Source organism: Drosophila eugracilis, unplaced genomic scaffold, assembly GCF_018153835.1.
Source record: "Drosophila eugracilis isolate 14026-0451.02 unplaced genomic scaffold, ASM1815383v1 contig_2154, whole genome shotgun sequence".
NCBI classification, from domain to species: domain Eukaryota; kingdom Metazoa; phylum Arthropoda; class Insecta; order Diptera; family Drosophilidae; genus Drosophila; species Drosophila eugracilis.
Genome location: NW_024573038.1, coordinates 5,491,520 through 5,506,540, shown reverse-complemented (window position 1 = coordinate 5,506,540; position 15,021 = coordinate 5,491,520). Strand labels below are relative to the sequence as shown.

Here is a 15,021-nt window from a genome sequence, read left to right as displayed (position 1 = left end):
GAGATCCATTCGTCATTATACGATCGATCCGTCTATATAGCTCGCTTATCACAATCATAAAAAAATACACACGAGTCAGATTCCGCAGAGACTATTATCTAAGCGCCTATGTTTCAAGTTTCGAGTGTAGTTTGTGGTTAAGTGCATGTTAACTGGTTTTATTCTTGAGATTAGGGCGTCCAGATGAATTTTTTATTGTTTTCGTTTTAGGTAATTACTAATTGTTTGTTGTTGTTTCTGTTGTTGTTGCTGCTGTGGCTGCGGCTACCGCATCCTCAAATAGAATAACGAAGCATGCCCCATGCACATCTAACCTCAAGACTTGTGCTTCCCCTTGCCATAAACGTATAATGATTGCCGATATCTATATAATATGAACTAATTATATGTCATCTCATCCGTTTAATAGCAACTCGATGCCTACAAGTTGGATAATCATCGCCTGAAGGAGGAGAACGCAGCGTTGATTAGAGTAATTAGCAAATTAAGTAAATGAAATTATGTTCTATTTTTTCAGTGTATGTATGTCTGAGAACCTACCTATATATATATCATCGAGAAGCAACAATTTTACTTTATTTACCAGCTGGAAAAAGGCTGAAAAAGAAAGAAATAAGAGAATGTTAAAGCATAATGCGATGTAAGCAAAAGAGCGGGAAATTCGCGTGAAAATTTCAAAATTTGTTTATTATTTGTGTTAGGCCGTTAAGAATTAGGTGAAACCATGTTTCAAATATCGTTGAGAATTGTTTCGTTCGTTTTTATATAAAAAAAAAAAAGAAATGAAAAATTAAACTTATGTATTTGGTCAAATTTTATATACGAAATAGAGCAAATTATAAATAAACTTACACAAATCAAGCTTAACTATATATATATTTACATACATAAAACTTACGTGAAATGTATGACGATCAGAAGAGGATCGCAGGAAAATTAAAAACAAAAACCTTTACATACAAACTGAGAACATATTCATCAAATGAGCCCTAGTTACATTACAGATTAGTTTAACTACATGATACATATAAATATATATATATTTTTTCATATATAAATTATATATACACATTACATAATACACACATATATATATATATATAAATATATATATATATATATTTAAAGCAACAGAATCATAAGTTCAACATTTCAATGTAATATCATCAAGGATCCAGACCGCTAGTTCAGAGAGTCCGGAGATGTGTCGAAACCAGCCCACGCGTCAACTTACTAAGTGTAATCATTATCATTCAATTGTAATTGTGTTTAGTACTGCAGATATATATATTATATATTAATATATATAGATATATGGTGATTCCATCTAAAGCTATAGTTTGTGTACCCTTTAAACTGAGGAGTCTTTATATCAAAAGCTCCATGGCGCTATCCTATATATCAGAATGGGTATCATTGCAGATGCACTATTATTTCTATTATTTGAGTACCTTAATTTAAGCATACACTTTTAGTTCTCTCCTTCACTTCGAAACGTATTATATACATTTACATCGTACTATATTTTACTTTCGCTTATAACGATACAAATGATCATACGCATATTTCTGTTATTTATTAAATTCGCTTAAGAGATTTTGTGTTACTCATAAATGGAAACGATAATCAAGCATAAACAAATATAAAAACGTGAATTGTGTAATATGTAAAATTGTGTGAGAAAATATTTAAGAAAATTTGATTCAAATACGAAACTTAATAAATGTGATCGCAAGCAAATTCATTTGTTGTTTTTCTTCTTTATTGGCCTTGCCAAGGATGAGTGGGTCTTCTGGTGCTTCTCGGAATTTTTTTATTTCAGCCTAGATAACAACCTGTTCATTATTTTGACGTTGGTATCTCTTATTCAAGGTGTTTCTGAGTTTATTTTTTTATTGACAGCATTTCGTTTTTTATTATTTATTTCAAGATAAGAAATGTGAAAGAATGAATAGTTCAGATGAGAAATTCGCAGAAAACTTCTTTTTTACTTTTCCTTTGGGCTACTCATGGTTTTTATACCCGTTACTCGTAGAGTAAAAGGGTATACTAGATTCGTTGAAAAGTATGTAACAGATAGAAGAAAGCGTTTGCGACCCTATAAAGTATATATATTCTTGATCAGGATCAATAGCGAAGTCGATTGAGCCATGTCCGTCTGTCCGTCCGTCCGTCCGTCCGTATGAACGCTGAGATCTCAGGAACTATAACAGATACAAAGTTGGGATTAACCATGAAGATTCTTGAGGTCCCGGGACAGTTTATTACAGCATCCTGCCACGCCTACTCTAACGCCCACAAATCGAAAAAAACTAAAATTGCTGAAATCTCAGGAACTATTGGAACTAGAAAGTTGAAATTCAGAAAGTATAATCTCTAGATGCCAGCGCATCTTATAATGGTTCTACTATCCGGCCACACCCACCCATACGCCCACAAGGCTCAAAAGACGGTTTTCGGATTTTCTAGAAAAGCTTATATCTCGGTAACTATAAGAGATAGAAAGTTCGGATTAAGCATGTAGGTTTTTATGATGCCCCCAATGCGAATTGTTTTTTACCGATCAAGCCACACCCACTCTAACGCCCACAAAACCCGAATAACCAAAAATGCAAAAATCTCGAAAACTATAAAAGCTACAAAATTTTGCCTAAGAACACGTATTTAAGAGATGCGTTTACAACTTGCCAAGAAGTTGCATCTGGCCACGCCCACTCTAACGCCCACAAACCGCGGAAAACTGTGGCGTCTATAATATTGTTATGAGTGCCTTCGTTTGACCTTGTATTACTTATTTCTGTTAATATCTATCGATTTACCAAATCGAATTTTTCAAATCGGAACATTATTTCGCTATTTATAAAGAAATTAAGGTTATAAGGCCTCACATGGGCAGTGACGTCATTATAAGCATACTCAACATACTTCCTCTGACAATAGGTAGGACAATAGTATCTTATAGTCGCGGAACTCGACTATAGCGTTTCCTCTTGTTTAATCTGTTTTCTATCAGTTTAAATGACAAGTTATTTTTTTAAAGTACAGAAAATAGTTTATTATATTAAAATTTTTTTTTAAAATTATAGCTTGCCTTGCTTACATATCCTCCCAAATTCTTATTAATTGGTTTGATTTTGATTTTGGGAAATTCCCTCAAAACAGCTTTAAAGTCAGTAAAGTAGGTGGTATTCCTTTGCTGACCTATATAATAAAAATAAACATAAATCTTAAGCATCTGCTTTCTTCATCACAAAAAGTATAGCTCATATAGTTTTCGATCCTGATCAAGAATATAAAATTGACTTCACACTCCAAATAAAACAATAATCTGCAAGTAAGGGATAACGATATTTGATCCTTTAAAGCAAACCACTTTGTTGTGTTTGCAGAATATATCCTATTCATATTTTGATCTTATAGGACCTTTGATCTATATTGTAAAAGAAATCTTCTAAAAAAAATAGAAATCTCAGTTAACCTTCAAAAAAGCCGCTTAGAAGTACCATTTGTAAACAGCAGTTCTACGTATAGAGTACATAAAATTAGCAAAAGCATGTTGGTGTCATTTGCTGATAGCCCTTACCTTTAGAATGCTTCAATATTACTTTATGATTGGCAGGCACAGACGGAACCAAATCTGACAAACAGTATTATCAAGCAAGGAACCATAAACAATTGAAGGTTGATGGCAAGCGAGCCCCTCTGCTATATAAGACGGGCAGATCAGAAGTTGTGATCATATCAGTTAATCATTCACATTGAGCAACATTACCTAGAAAAGTTTCACAGGAAGATGCAAAGGATAATCGCAATTGTGGCCATTATGGTATTCGGCATGTCCATCGTGGATGCCCAGACCTGCCAGGAGTGCCAGACGGATAACGATGTGTACTGCCTCACTCAGACCACATATCAGAATTGCATGAGTAAGCCATGGATATATAATCTTAATCCTTGGAATATTAGCATCCTAAAACCATAAGAAAATGCAGAACTATATAAGTACTGAAATCTTAAAAACTGTATAATACTTTCTGCCACAGAAAATGCACCAATTGGAGATGTTGTGACATGTCCAACAGGCACTGTTTGCTCCAATTCCGACGATGTGTGTGTTGATAGCTCGGAGGTGAACTCAACTATCCTTGATGTGTGCGGATCCTCCGACGGAAACGGTGCCCAGTGCGAAGTGTGTTCATCAGGTGCCAAATACGCCTGTGTCAGCGGCACCCAGTATGCCCGTTGCTCCTCCAGCGGTGGTCTACTCACCTCCAATGTCTACAGCTGCGATACCGATGAGATTTGTATCGTCGATGCTTTTTCAGCCTATCAAACTGTCTGTGTGCCTTCATGTGCCGCCGATTTTGTAAGTTTTGTTTGGCCATGGAATTCGGTCATCATTAATCGTTGATTCTTTTATAGCTGGATCTGACTGCCACATGCAGCAACAGTGCTTACGAGACAACAACAACAACGACCGCTGCCCCGACGACAACTCCCAGTGCTACTCAAAAAACTGATTACTGCGCAGCTGGCGAGCCTACTACCAATCCCGGATACTTCTTTACCAGGATCACTGATGACTCTACGTGCAATAGTTACCTATATTGCCAGAAATCGGGAACTAGCTGGATAGCCCTATACATGACCTGTGCCTCTTCGACCCCATACTTTGACTCAACCACCAGTTCCTGTGTGGCAACCGAGCCTGCCAGCTGCGCGACCACCACTACCACTCAATCTTCTACCAGTAGTGATTCTTCAACATCGGATTCTTCCTCCACGGAATCTTCTTCATCTTCTTCGTCGACGGCGTCTTCTACGGAATCATCTTCTACGGATTCTACCTCATCTTCTTCGGATGCATCCTCTACAGAATCTACCTCGACGACTGATTCTTCTTCGTCTAATAGTGAATCCTCTTAAACAGAGTATTCATTGTTCTTTTAGTAACACAAGTAATAGCTTTCTGATGGAAGTAGAAAGATGCCATTGAAAGTATAAAAACATTGTATTAGATTTGTAAACAATCTTTAATCATTTAATAAATCTGAGATAATATTTACGTTACGTTTATGAGTTAACTATTGCTGATTAGTCGTTATTGTGATCTTACGATTTTAAATATCACTAAAATCAAAGAAACGAACTTGGGCAGTTTAATAATCAGCTAATGGAACTCAATTGTTGGGGGTGTATGTAGTTTGAAAAAGCCTCGAGATGTTTAGCATTTTATATGCCATGAAATACCATAAGATTATTAGCCAAAACCCCATAAACGGAGAAATGAATATGTATGAATGTTGCGATAAAAACAGTTCGCGTCATATGTGTATGTATGTACAATCGGTTTACGCTAAAAGTAAAAGCATTTTCACAATTATTAAATATTCATGTTGAGGACAACTCGCAATACTAGAGACCTTGATTTTGTGTGTGCATGCTGTGGCTTCTATTTAGCTGAAATTAATGGGTTAAGTTCTGTACATTGATGGCCGTAAACACTTGGACATAAACACACAGATGCGCACACAAGTCAGCGCGTCTAAATATACAAACGGATACAAACATATGCCTCGAATATGATATTCCGAACCAACTCGCATGCCGCCGACTGATTTATCTAGCGCACCCGGTTCGTCGAGGGGAACAACATTCGAAATCTTATTTCATTGCTACTACTAGTACTGCACACATTACGATCTACGAGATTTTACAATAAAAGTTTCTCGCTTAATTATCTTAATATTTCGTCGAGTGAAAGCAGCATATACATAATTCTTCCCCGACTCCTCCGGCGCTTTTTGCTGCCATATGTCATTGGCAGCGATTGTCGCGGCAATTAAACATTAAATCAAATGAATTGCAGATGCAAAGCAGCAAGACCAGGAGCAGCCGGGTGATGGCTGGGGGCTGGGGCTAGTTGGCCAGCCCACATTTAAATGCGCAAATGGAAATTATGGCCATTGACGACGCACGATCGGCCCGGGACGCTGTACGTGGGCAGCGGCGAATGCACAAACTGCAAATATAAACACACAGCGAATTAGATATAGAATCAAAAAATGATGGATGTGTGTACGAACCTTTGGCACCCTCTGGTTGGTTGCCATGTAGCCGACACAGAACGACTGCGTCGTGTGGCTCCACATCACCTCACCGCTGCTTTGGCCCGGGTAATACAGTAGTGTGAGAGCTCCAGCATAGAGATCCTGCTGTCGTGGAAGCAGTGGAGAATCCAGGAACTTTTGCTTGAACGTCTTATGCAGACTGGTCACCGCACAATCACTGCTAAAGGCTCCGTGGCATATCTCTCTGGCCAACAGCGTTTTCATCAGGTACTCACCGTTTCCGGTTGTGCAGGTGGCAATAGCCAATTCGTCCGTATCGGTGGCCCAGCAACCGGCTCCATAAGTCGCCGCCTGGCCCACTCTGCCTGGCACTTTTAGAAGTATTCCACCAGAGCTGCAACCAGCTGCTGTGTTCCCAGCCCCATCCACACACACCGCACCCACGGTGTCCAAAGCGGCTGCCAATTCAACTTCGTTTCCTGGCTCCGGTACTGGTACGGATTCTTCAGAGGCCGCCTTGTTCAATCTGGTATTGACCACCATATCGTACTTGGTCTTATAGTGATTAAATTGGAATTTGGCTTTTGATGAGATCAGCACGGCGGGATCCACCATGGAACATCCCACCTCGTCTGCATAACGTTCCGCTCCAGTGCCGGCAAGTATCATTGGTGGAATGCGCTCCAGGAGCTGTGCACTTGACTGGGCATCACAGATGCGTCTTGCCAGTTGGATAGGATTTTTTACTCGACTGACATTAGTGCATGCTCCAAAGTTCAGAGTGGAGCCATCCATTATGGCCGCATCGCATTGCACTGACCCGTCCATACAAAGATTAGAGCCATAGCCGGCGTTTGTGTAACCGCAGTTCTCCAGCCGAACAATGGCCGCCTCGCATGCGTCTAGGGCGCTACCTCCGTTCCGTAGAATGTCCGTGGCCCGCAGACAGGCTTCTTTGATCACCCGCTGGTACTTGGTCTCGTCGATGCAATTCCCAGCCCCTGAGAACGGATGGCGATCATCAATCATCCGGCTGCCAGCCGTTTGCCCGGCGGATCGGAACCGCCTTGGCTAAATACGAACCTGTGTGCACCGCCACGAAGCCGGCCATGTTAGTATCGCTGTTTATGCTCGCGCCTTGTTGATGGCCCAACTGCAATCGGTGAGCTATACGGCGTAAACAAAATGAAAGTGTGACCGCTCTTGGTAGTTTTAAATATACCGCACTTTATAATGCTTTTTATTTACGTCAGCAGTATTGAAAAAGACCAACACTATACTAAGAAAAATTTGTAGTTTCTTGATTTAAAATAATAAACTGTCAAACATGGCAACTAAACATTTTATTTTAATGCAAATTTTGAAAATCTTAGTATTTTAAATTTAAATCAACTGCACTTGAGCGTAATACTTCACTTTATTTTTTGCCTGTTATCAAAAGTTCCCTAAAAATTATCCAAACAGTCGTATTACCAAACTTTTTAAACCACATTAATTCAATTTATTCAAAACAACTAATATTGTTAGAATTCTTCATATCTAACGATCGATACCCTATGTATGTTATCGAATAGTCTTACAATCGGCTCACGTCCGATACTTCTGACTTAGTATGTTATTGCCTATCCTTTTCTGGTCACACCGATTTTTGGCAAATAAAATATTCGCATACAAAAGTAAGCACTTTACCTATATAATGTGTAATATATAATCGATCAAATACCTGTTCGAGCCATCATAAATGCCAACGATATCAAGTTTACATCCGCGAACCCAGTGAAATGGAAAGAAAGTGATTGCTTATTCGCCCCACGAACAATTGTTTGTGTGTTTGTACTTAGTGACGTGCGCTCGCTGCGCTGCCACTGCGCTGCTACCGCGCTGTCTCTGCCCAACTGCAACGCAAAAGGGGAACCTAAAGTATTGGATATCTAGATCACGTAGGATCGTAGGATCGCAGGATGGAAAAGTTTCCGCTTAAGGGGAGCAGGGAAGCTGCCGCGGAAGGCAACAGCTACATAACCGCCTATCAAACGGTCATGAAAAAGGTTCGTGGTAAACCCATTGGGATTTCCTCTACACACATACACATCACATTGCGAACAAATAGAATATTCCGCTTAATTTTAGATAAAGGAAATTCTGGTTCATTCTCTATCTATCTGTTTCGAGGAAATATTTTTACATGTTTCCGTTCTCATTAAAAATAGTCATCTTAAAATTATTGTATTCTAGTAGACAATTACATTCATAGGTCATTGTTTTGGTTTAGAAAACGTTCGTTATTTCTTGATAAGTTGAATCTATTACGAATATATTTATACTTTGTCTCATTATTTGATGATTTTTTAAACTAATTCAATATATTACTAAGTTTCCAAGACCCTTCTAAAACACAAAAACTTAATAAGCTAAAATTAAATTGTAAATTACCTCAAAACCCAAACAGTTCATTTTGAAATTTGGTCAAAATGGGTTTGAGAAGCACTTTGGATAAGGGCTTATTGCGACACCCCTGATTTCAACAGTATTCTCCGGAACGATACAGAAACATCTGGCATAAAGGGGCGGAATTGCTACCTAACGTAATTCTACGTATACTTGTATGTTTATTATTCTATTTAACTTGCTTTGTCCGAGATCTTAATCTTATCAGAGTCTATGCGTAAACAAAGCGTTTGGTTACCTCTCCAAATTCACAAACCGTACCTTATAGCTTTTCGGGTTTTTCGCTTTTTTCAGTCGAACGGCCACACGAACGGAGCTGGCGGTGACGGCGACCTAGACGGATCTTTTCGTGATCACCCGCTAGCCCAGCACTCCAAACTGACCACCTCGCTGACGGCACCGGGCACCGACGACGAGGACATGATCGACATCACACCGCGCTCCAGTCCGGGAGACGTAATTGGCGGCGGCGGCGGAAGCAGCAGCGGCTATCATCGGGAAACGGCAACAGAATCGGACACCGAGCGAGATTTCGGACACTTAGGCGGCAGCGGTGGCAATCATCACAATCAGCGGACAATGCACCAGCATCACCACCAGCATGTGCCAACTCACAGTGCCTTCGGCGATCCCATGGACGGTGAGTTCAGAGGGATCCATTGCGTAAAGTACCACTGTCACTGTCTGTGGTGTTAATCAAGATCACGATCATATGAGTAACGCGACGCCAACTCGCCTCGTCGCCGGTACCCAGTTTTCGGTGGCGTGGCATACAGCTGTACTCGTTCTCTGAGCATTTCAATTAATACGTACGAAATTATTAGCATACAGACATGTGCATATTTGTGGAGACACTGGTTGGATACTAGATAAATTCATGATATATCATAGAAAATACCAATACATAGTAATAGTTGACACACGTGATGCTAATTTAGCAAAATAATCAGAGAGTTGTCTAAATCAACATCCAGCTGGCGTTTCCATTGATAATAATTTATTCGAATGACAATGGTTGGATTAAATTTGTTGGGTAAATACCAATACCGAATGTGATGACTATTAGAATCACTGGGCAATGATGATATTAACAATTCGATCAATATCCATAAAAATAATCAACTTTATTGTAGCGAAAAACTGAAATGTGTTTACAATGTCGTAAGCTGAAGCCGTGAATATAAAAAATCAGTTTTACAGCTTATTCATTTATATATGGCACTTATAAAGTGTTATAAAGATATATGTTTTTAGTGACACATATCAATAAAATATAAGTATACTATTGACTGGTCCTCTGTGGACTTTGACACCAAATCATTTGAATTAAAATGATGAATCTAAGCAATAGGATTCGAAGTTTACAGTGTCAAAACCAAAATGCTCATTATACTCATTTTTATTGCTGTAGGAGCACTATCCTTCTATGGTTCCTCGGATGTACAAGATGATATTCCTGGCATTGGACAGTACGAAGATTTCCACACCATCGATTGGCAGCGGGATATTGCCCGGGACCGAATGCGACATCGCTATATAGTCAAGAAGCGTCAAGACTCCTTGTGGGATCTAATAAAGGTAAATAACCTAATAGTGTTTAAACAAAAACTCTACTAAATCGATTATCTTCTTTCAGGGTTCGATTGATGCTGGATCTGGATGGCTATGCGTTTTGCTTGTCGGCATAGCTGCTGGTTGTGTGGCGGGTATGGTAGATATTGGAGCCAGTTGGATGTCGGATTTAAAGCATGGCATTTGCCCACCCGCATTTTGGTTTAATCGAGAACAATGCTGCTATCCGGCTAAGCAGTCTGTGTTTGAAGAAGGCAACTGTTCGACGGTGAGTAAAAATATATTTTTGTTTACAAAAAAGCCAGTAAATTAGCTTTTTTTCACAGTGGAAAACCTGGCCTGAGATCTTTGGCCTAGATCGTAATGGTACCGGACCATATATTGTCGCTTACATATGGTATGTGCTTTGGGCCTTGTTATTCGCATCGCTCAGCGCCTCCCTAGTGCGTATGTTTGCACCATATGCTTGTGGATCTGGTATTCCAGAGATAAAAACCATATTGTCTGGCTTCATTATACGCGGTTACCTAGGAAAATGGACGCTGCTAATCAAATCAGTGGGTCTGATGCTGTCCGTGTCTGCTGGACTCACTTTGGGCAAAGAAGGACCCATGGTCCACATTGCCAGTTGTATCGGCAACATATTCTCGCACGTTTTCCCTAAATATGGTCGTAATGAGGCCAAGAAGCGTGAGATTCTTTCGGCGGCAGCCGCGGCAGGTGTCTCTGTAGCCTTCGGAGCACCTATCGGTGGAGTCCTGTTTTCGCTGGAGGAAGTATCATACTACTTCCCTCTGAAGACGTTGTGGCGGTCCTTTTTTTGTGCGTTAATAGCTGCGTTCGTCCTGCGATCCCTGACTCCGTTTGGCAACGAGCACTCAGTGCTGTTTTTCGTGGAGTACAATAAGCCATGGATCTTCTTTGAACTCATTCCTTTTGTTTTCCTAGGTATTATGGGGGTAAGTTTTATATTATTTTAATGTTTGATACTTTATAAATACGGTTTAACTTATAGGGTGTAATTGGAACCTTCTTCATCAAAGCCAATCTATGGTGGTGCCGCTACAGGAAGTTCAGCAAGCTGGGCCAGTATCCCGTCATGGAAGTTCTCTTCGTCACCCTGGTCACTGGCATTATTTGCTACCCTAACCCATTTACGCGTATGAACATGAACGAGTTAATATTCCTATTGGTCAGCAAGTGTTCACCCGGCGATGTCACCAATCCTTTGTGGTGGGTTTTTAAAATACAAAGTTTTTGTTCTTAACAACTCAACCACATTTAAATGTCCTCTTCTAGTGAATACAAACGCATGAACATCACGATGGGCAACTCTATCATTGAGGTCACGGAGCCTGGTCCCGGCGTGTACAGCTCCATTTGGCTGTTAATGCTTACCTTTATCCTCAAACTGGCCCTGACTATCTTTACGTTTGGCATGAAAGTGCCGGCTGGATTGTTTATTCCGTCCCTACTCCTCGGCGCCATCATGGGCCGCATTGTGGGAATTGGCGTAGAGCAGTTTGCCTACAGCTATCCAAATATATGGTTCTTCACCGGTGAATGTGCGGACAGCAATCTCATTACGCCCGGATTGTATGCAGTGGTTGGAGCTGCAGCTGTACTTGGAGGTGTAACTCGCATGACTGTCTCTTTGGTAGTGATAATGTTTGAGCTGACGGGCGGTGTGAGGTATATTGTGCCCCTGATGGCAGCTGCCATGGCCTCAAAGTGGGTGGGTGACGCTCTAGGCAGGCAGGGCATCTACGATGCGCACATAGCACTGAATGGGTATCCGTTCCTAGACAGTAAGGAGGAGTTTGCGCACACAACGCTTGCCGCGGATGTTATGCAGCCAAAGTGAGTATATGCAAGGAGTTATGATTACATTTGAATAAATAATTTGTATTTTCTAGACGCAATGAAACTTTAAATGTTATCACCCAAGACTCCATGACGGTGGACGATGTGGAAAACCTGCTTAAAGAGACAGAACACAATGGGTATCCAGTGGTGGTGTCACGAGAGAATCAATATTTAGTAGGCTTTGTGCTGCGCAGGGATCTTAACTTGGCCATAGGTGAGCCGTCCTAAGCTTCAAGCTTTTTTTCCAATTTTCAATCTCTAATACCATATCATTCTTAGGTAATGCTAAGCGTCTGATCGAAGGCATCAGCAGCAGCTCTATAGTATTATTTACCTCGACCCAGCCCATTCAAAATCTGGGACCCCAGCCTCTGAAACTGAAAAAGATCCTGGACATGGCGCCGATCACAGTGACGGATCAAACGCCAATGGAAACGGTGGTGGATATGTTCCGCAAGCTTGGGCTGCGACAAACATTAGTGACACATAACGGGTAAGTTTTTAGACAGACATGGCTAAGCCAAAGATCTAATCTAAATTCCATTACAGTCGTCTACTCGGGGTGATTACCAAAAAAGATGTGTTGCGCCATGTGAAGCAGATGGATAACGAAGACCCTAATACCGTGCTCTTTAACTGAATTTATCAGCCAATCAGAAGCTGGGCGAGCGCTGCTTCTAGTTATTATTATGCGAACTATCGCAAACAACAATATTTGATATGTGCAAAATGCAGATTGCAATCTAAGCTTAAGTGAAAAGTTAAAAGTGTGGATGTAGAGTGGACTGAAGTGGATTAAAGTGGAATCGCGTGATTAGATCAGTTAGGATCGGACGTTCAAACGTGAGAGATTTAGCAAAATTGTGTGCAGTTCTATTATATATTTATATATCGCATATATCTCGTTAATGTTAATTGTATAATTTATTTTACTCTAGGCAAATGGTTATAAAGGATGTGTATTCATTTATCGCCATTTTGTAATTATGTCATTGTAACACTTTTTGTACACACCACATATTATTTTTATATGTTCACCTCGAGCCTGATTAAGAGTGTACACTATGGAACGATAAATAGTTGATAAATGGAAACTTTTATTTTGTGAATCGTACGTGAAAGACGCCGTTTTACCAAGATCCGAAGAGCAGTCTATAATTTTACGCAATAGTTTCGATATGGATATACGTTTTTTTGCATTTTGTTCAAAATTATACACAGAGAAATTCTTGTTTATAAAATATATAGTCTATATTTACATGTGGTATTTGTTAGAGATCTGAGAAATTTTAAAATAAACTCGTGTATATAGCAACCCTAAGAGAAAATGAAAACGTACATATTAACATAAGCAGTCATGCAAATACAAGCGATTATTTCAAAGCTAAGAAAAGAATCAAAAGTGTTTTTAATATTCGACGTAGAATATCTGAAACTCATCGGCATAGAGTCCTGCAACTAACCAGCGGCTGTAAGATAATTATTATGAGTAATTTTAATTTACCTATTTAATATGTAAATAGTATACCCATTGTCGCTGCAGCGGATAAGGCTTCCTTTGCCGCGTAATCCTCCCTTGACATGGGCGTGAGCTCCGTCACTCACCCTATAGTATTCCAGTGCTCCATCATCGGCTGGGCAGTAGATGACGTTTCCATCTCGACTGCAGGCAATGACGTTTTTAAATGGCAATGGAATCTGCACTATCAACTGGGCCAAGTCCTGTTTAGTATAGGAATATATTTGCCAAAGTCACACAATGAGTTGTTAATGTAATTACCTCATCCACAAGTCGCATATCGTGATAGAAAGCTTGGCCACTGAGATCGCAGCTCAGGACGAACTGATTGCCTCCCACTTCGGTTCGGAGCAGCGTGGAGACCATGAATCGATGTCGTCGTAGTGCTAACAATTGAATCTGCTTTGTGGCGGCTGTTTGACGACCGTTGTTCCAGCAGCGGTATACGCCACCATCGTTAGTGCCCAGTACAAAATCACATGGTCCAAGAGCCACCAAAGCTGTAGGCTCTGAGTTAATCGAGGCGGGAAGGGAGTACCTGGTAGTACAAAACGAGATAAATTATGGAGTACAAAAACTTCTTTCTGTAGTCTGATTAAAACATACTCCCAGTCTAGAGTCATCTGTCTACTCAAATCCCACTGAAGAACGCTGCCATTGGTATAGCAGGCCATTAGGAGCTTTTCACTGGTCCAGTCCAGAGCAACTGCGGCTCCCTGGGAGGACGATACACTGTAGAGCTGTTTTATGTCCACGCTAGTATCGGCACCCCTCGCCTGTTCATACAACCAGATGAAAAGCTCTCCATCCATGGTGGAACCAGCAAACATGTTCTTGTTAAATGGATTGGTGCATAAACTTCGAAGGCAGGATTTCAATGGGAGAGTTTTGGCCTCGTTGTAAATTACAAAGTTTCCATTGGCCATTCTTTGGGGAACGAAAAGCTTTAGCTGCTGATCCACGTGTTCGCACCAGTCATCATGTGGAGCCACCGTTGTGGCCACTAGAACAGGAGCATTATTGGTATGGACACACAGCCAGATGGCCAGACCTTGCGAGTTTTCTACCGCACCCATCGCCAACTTTTGATAGGTGTAAACTTGCAGTTCCTCCTCCAAGCGACATTGGCTCATCGTAAGGTCTTCCATCAGTGGAGTGGGATTCATTAGCTCCCGCTCCACCATTGGACATATTTTGTGTAACCACTTGACCAATGCCCTCTCATCATATTCGACGTCCTTGCTGCTAACTACTCGTTGTTCCGTTTGTGTGGCCACGTGCAGTTTTTCTTGTGTTCCCGTGGTTGCATCTTTGCTAGGAGGCGGCGAATCAGTGCCTGTGCAATTATCCACTAGAGCATACTGTCTTTCCAACGGCTGTGTTGCAGGAAATTCAATCACAGGTGAGCTGTAATGTGATAGTACGTCCATTTTCCACTAGCTTAAAAACCCAACTGTTTTGGTTCTACCACTCGATTATCGGTACCCATGGTAACCATTTAAGGCAACCCTCAGGCCTAATCAAGTAAATACCCCAACTGATGAT

The 15,021-nt window shown here is 40.6% G+C and overlaps 5 protein-coding genes across 21 annotated transcripts in view; 3 read left to right on the top strand and 2 right to left on the bottom strand.

Moving 5' to 3' along the window:
- The window catches only part of LOC108114218 (protein phosphatase 1 regulatory subunit 12B), a 32,116-nt gene extending 30,376 nt beyond the window's left edge, over positions 1-1,740 (top strand). For all 15 annotated transcript variants that reach the window (XR_001772737.2, XM_017225055.2, XM_017225053.2 and 12 more), the window contains one exon: positions 410-1,740. Coding sequence is in view for 14 of the 15 variants with exons in the window: in XM_017225055.2 (XP_017080544.1) it covers positions 410-496 (87 nt within the window). In the remaining variant the exon portion in view is untranslated. The remainder of the gene's footprint in view (positions 1-409) is intronic.
- A 1,995-nt stretch (positions 1,741-3,735) lies between these two features.
- On the top strand, positions 3,736-5,070 carry LOC108114408 (uncharacterized protein DDB_G0271670). The gene is made up of 3 exons (XM_017225383.1): positions 3,736-3,926; positions 4,044-4,366; positions 4,423-5,070. Exons 1-3 carry the CDS (start codon positions 3,794-3,796, stop codon positions 4,924-4,926), a joined length of 960 nt encoding a protein of 319 aa, XP_017080872.1. The 5' UTR covers positions 3,736-3,793; the 3' UTR covers positions 4,927-5,070.
- Positions 5,015-7,263, bottom strand: LOC108114407 (threonine aspartase 1). Its single transcript, XM_017225382.1, has 3 exons — positions 7,155-7,263; positions 6,087-7,072; positions 5,015-6,022 (listed from the first exon to the last, which is right to left on the bottom strand). Exons 1-3 carry the CDS (start codon positions 7,180-7,182, stop codon positions 5,939-5,941), a joined length of 1,098 nt encoding a protein of 365 aa, XP_017080871.1. The 5' UTR covers positions 7,183-7,263; the 3' UTR covers positions 5,015-5,938.
- A 441-nt stretch (positions 7,264-7,704) lies between these two features.
- Positions 7,705-13,272, top strand: LOC108114404 (H(+)/Cl(-) exchange transporter 5). Of its 3 annotated transcripts, none has more exons than XM_017225377.2 (10): positions 7,705-8,119; positions 8,814-9,159; positions 9,931-10,097; positions 10,156-10,359; positions 10,418-11,050; positions 11,107-11,324; positions 11,391-11,951; positions 12,008-12,171; positions 12,237-12,450; positions 12,507-13,272. In XM_017225377.2, exons 1-10 carry the CDS (start codon positions 8,033-8,035, stop codon positions 12,595-12,597), a joined length of 2,685 nt encoding a protein of 894 aa, XP_017080866.1. In that variant the 5' UTR covers positions 7,705-8,032; the 3' UTR covers positions 12,598-13,272. The 3 variants fall into 3 exon arrangements, with proteins under 3 accessions (XP_017080866.1, XP_017080868.1, XP_017080867.1); XM_017225379.2 differs by having other exon boundaries at positions 7,722-7,747; XM_017225378.2 differs by lacking the exons at positions 7,705-8,119; positions 8,814-9,159 and adding an exon at positions 9,463-9,552.
- LOC108114406 lies at positions 13,184-14,906 on the bottom strand. The gene is made up of 4 exons (XM_017225381.1): positions 14,083-14,906; positions 13,738-14,014; positions 13,486-13,679; positions 13,184-13,426 (listed from the first exon to the last, which is right to left on the bottom strand). Exons 1-4 carry the CDS (start codon positions 14,904-14,906, stop codon positions 13,366-13,368), a joined length of 1,356 nt encoding a protein of 451 aa, XP_017080870.1. The 3' UTR covers positions 13,184-13,365.
- Between the last annotated feature and the right edge of the window lie 115 nt (positions 14,907-15,021).

Excerpts from the sequence above, each read along its gene's own strand:
- LOC108114408 (XM_017225383.1), top strand. The coding sequence starts at position 3,794 with ATGCAAAGGATAATCGCAATTGTGGCCATTATGGTATTCGGCATGTCC. Across the intron at positions 3,927-4,043 it reads CACATATCAGAATTGCATGA|AAAATGCACCAATTGGAGAT; the intron begins GTAAGCCATGGA and ends TTTCTGCCACAG. Across the intron at positions 4,367-4,422 it reads CTTCATGTGCCGCCGATTTT|CTGGATCTGACTGCCACATG; the intron begins GTAAGTTTTGTT and ends ATTCTTTTATAG.
- LOC108114404 (XM_017225377.2), top strand. The coding sequence starts at position 8,033 with ATGGAAAAGTTTCCGCTTAAGGGGAGCAGGGAAGCTGCCGCGGAAGGC. Across the intron at positions 8,120-8,813 it reads ATCAAACGGTCATGAAAAAG|TCGAACGGCCACACGAACGG; the intron begins GTTCGTGGTAAA and ends CGCTTTTTTCAG. Across the intron at positions 12,451-12,506 it reads ACATTAGTGACACATAACGG|TCGTCTACTCGGGGTGATTA; the intron begins GTAAGTTTTTAG and ends ATTCCATTACAG.
- LOC108114406 (XM_017225381.1), bottom strand. The coding sequence starts at position 14,906 with ATGGACGTACTATCACATTACAGCTCACCTGTGATTGAATTTCCTGCA. Across the intron at positions 14,015-14,082 it reads CAGATGACTCTAGACTGGGA|GTACTCCCTTCCCGCCTCGA; the intron begins GTATGTTTTAAT and ends TTGTACTACCAG. Across the intron at positions 13,427-13,485 it reads ATCCGCTGCAGCGACAATGG|CCGCTGGTTAGTTGCAGGAC; the intron begins GTATACTATTTA and ends ATTATCTTACAG.
- LOC108114407 (XM_017225382.1), bottom strand. The coding sequence starts at position 7,182 with ATGGCCGGCTTCGTGGCGGTGCACACAG. Across the intron at positions 7,073-7,154 it reads CTTCGTGGCGGTGCACACAG|GGGCTGGGAATTGCATCGAC; the intron begins GTTCGTATTTAG and ends ATCCGTTCTCAG. Across the intron at positions 6,023-6,086 it reads CCAACCAGAGGGTGCCAAAG|TTTGTGCATTCGCCGCTGCC; the intron begins GTTCGTACACAC and ends TTATATTTGCAG.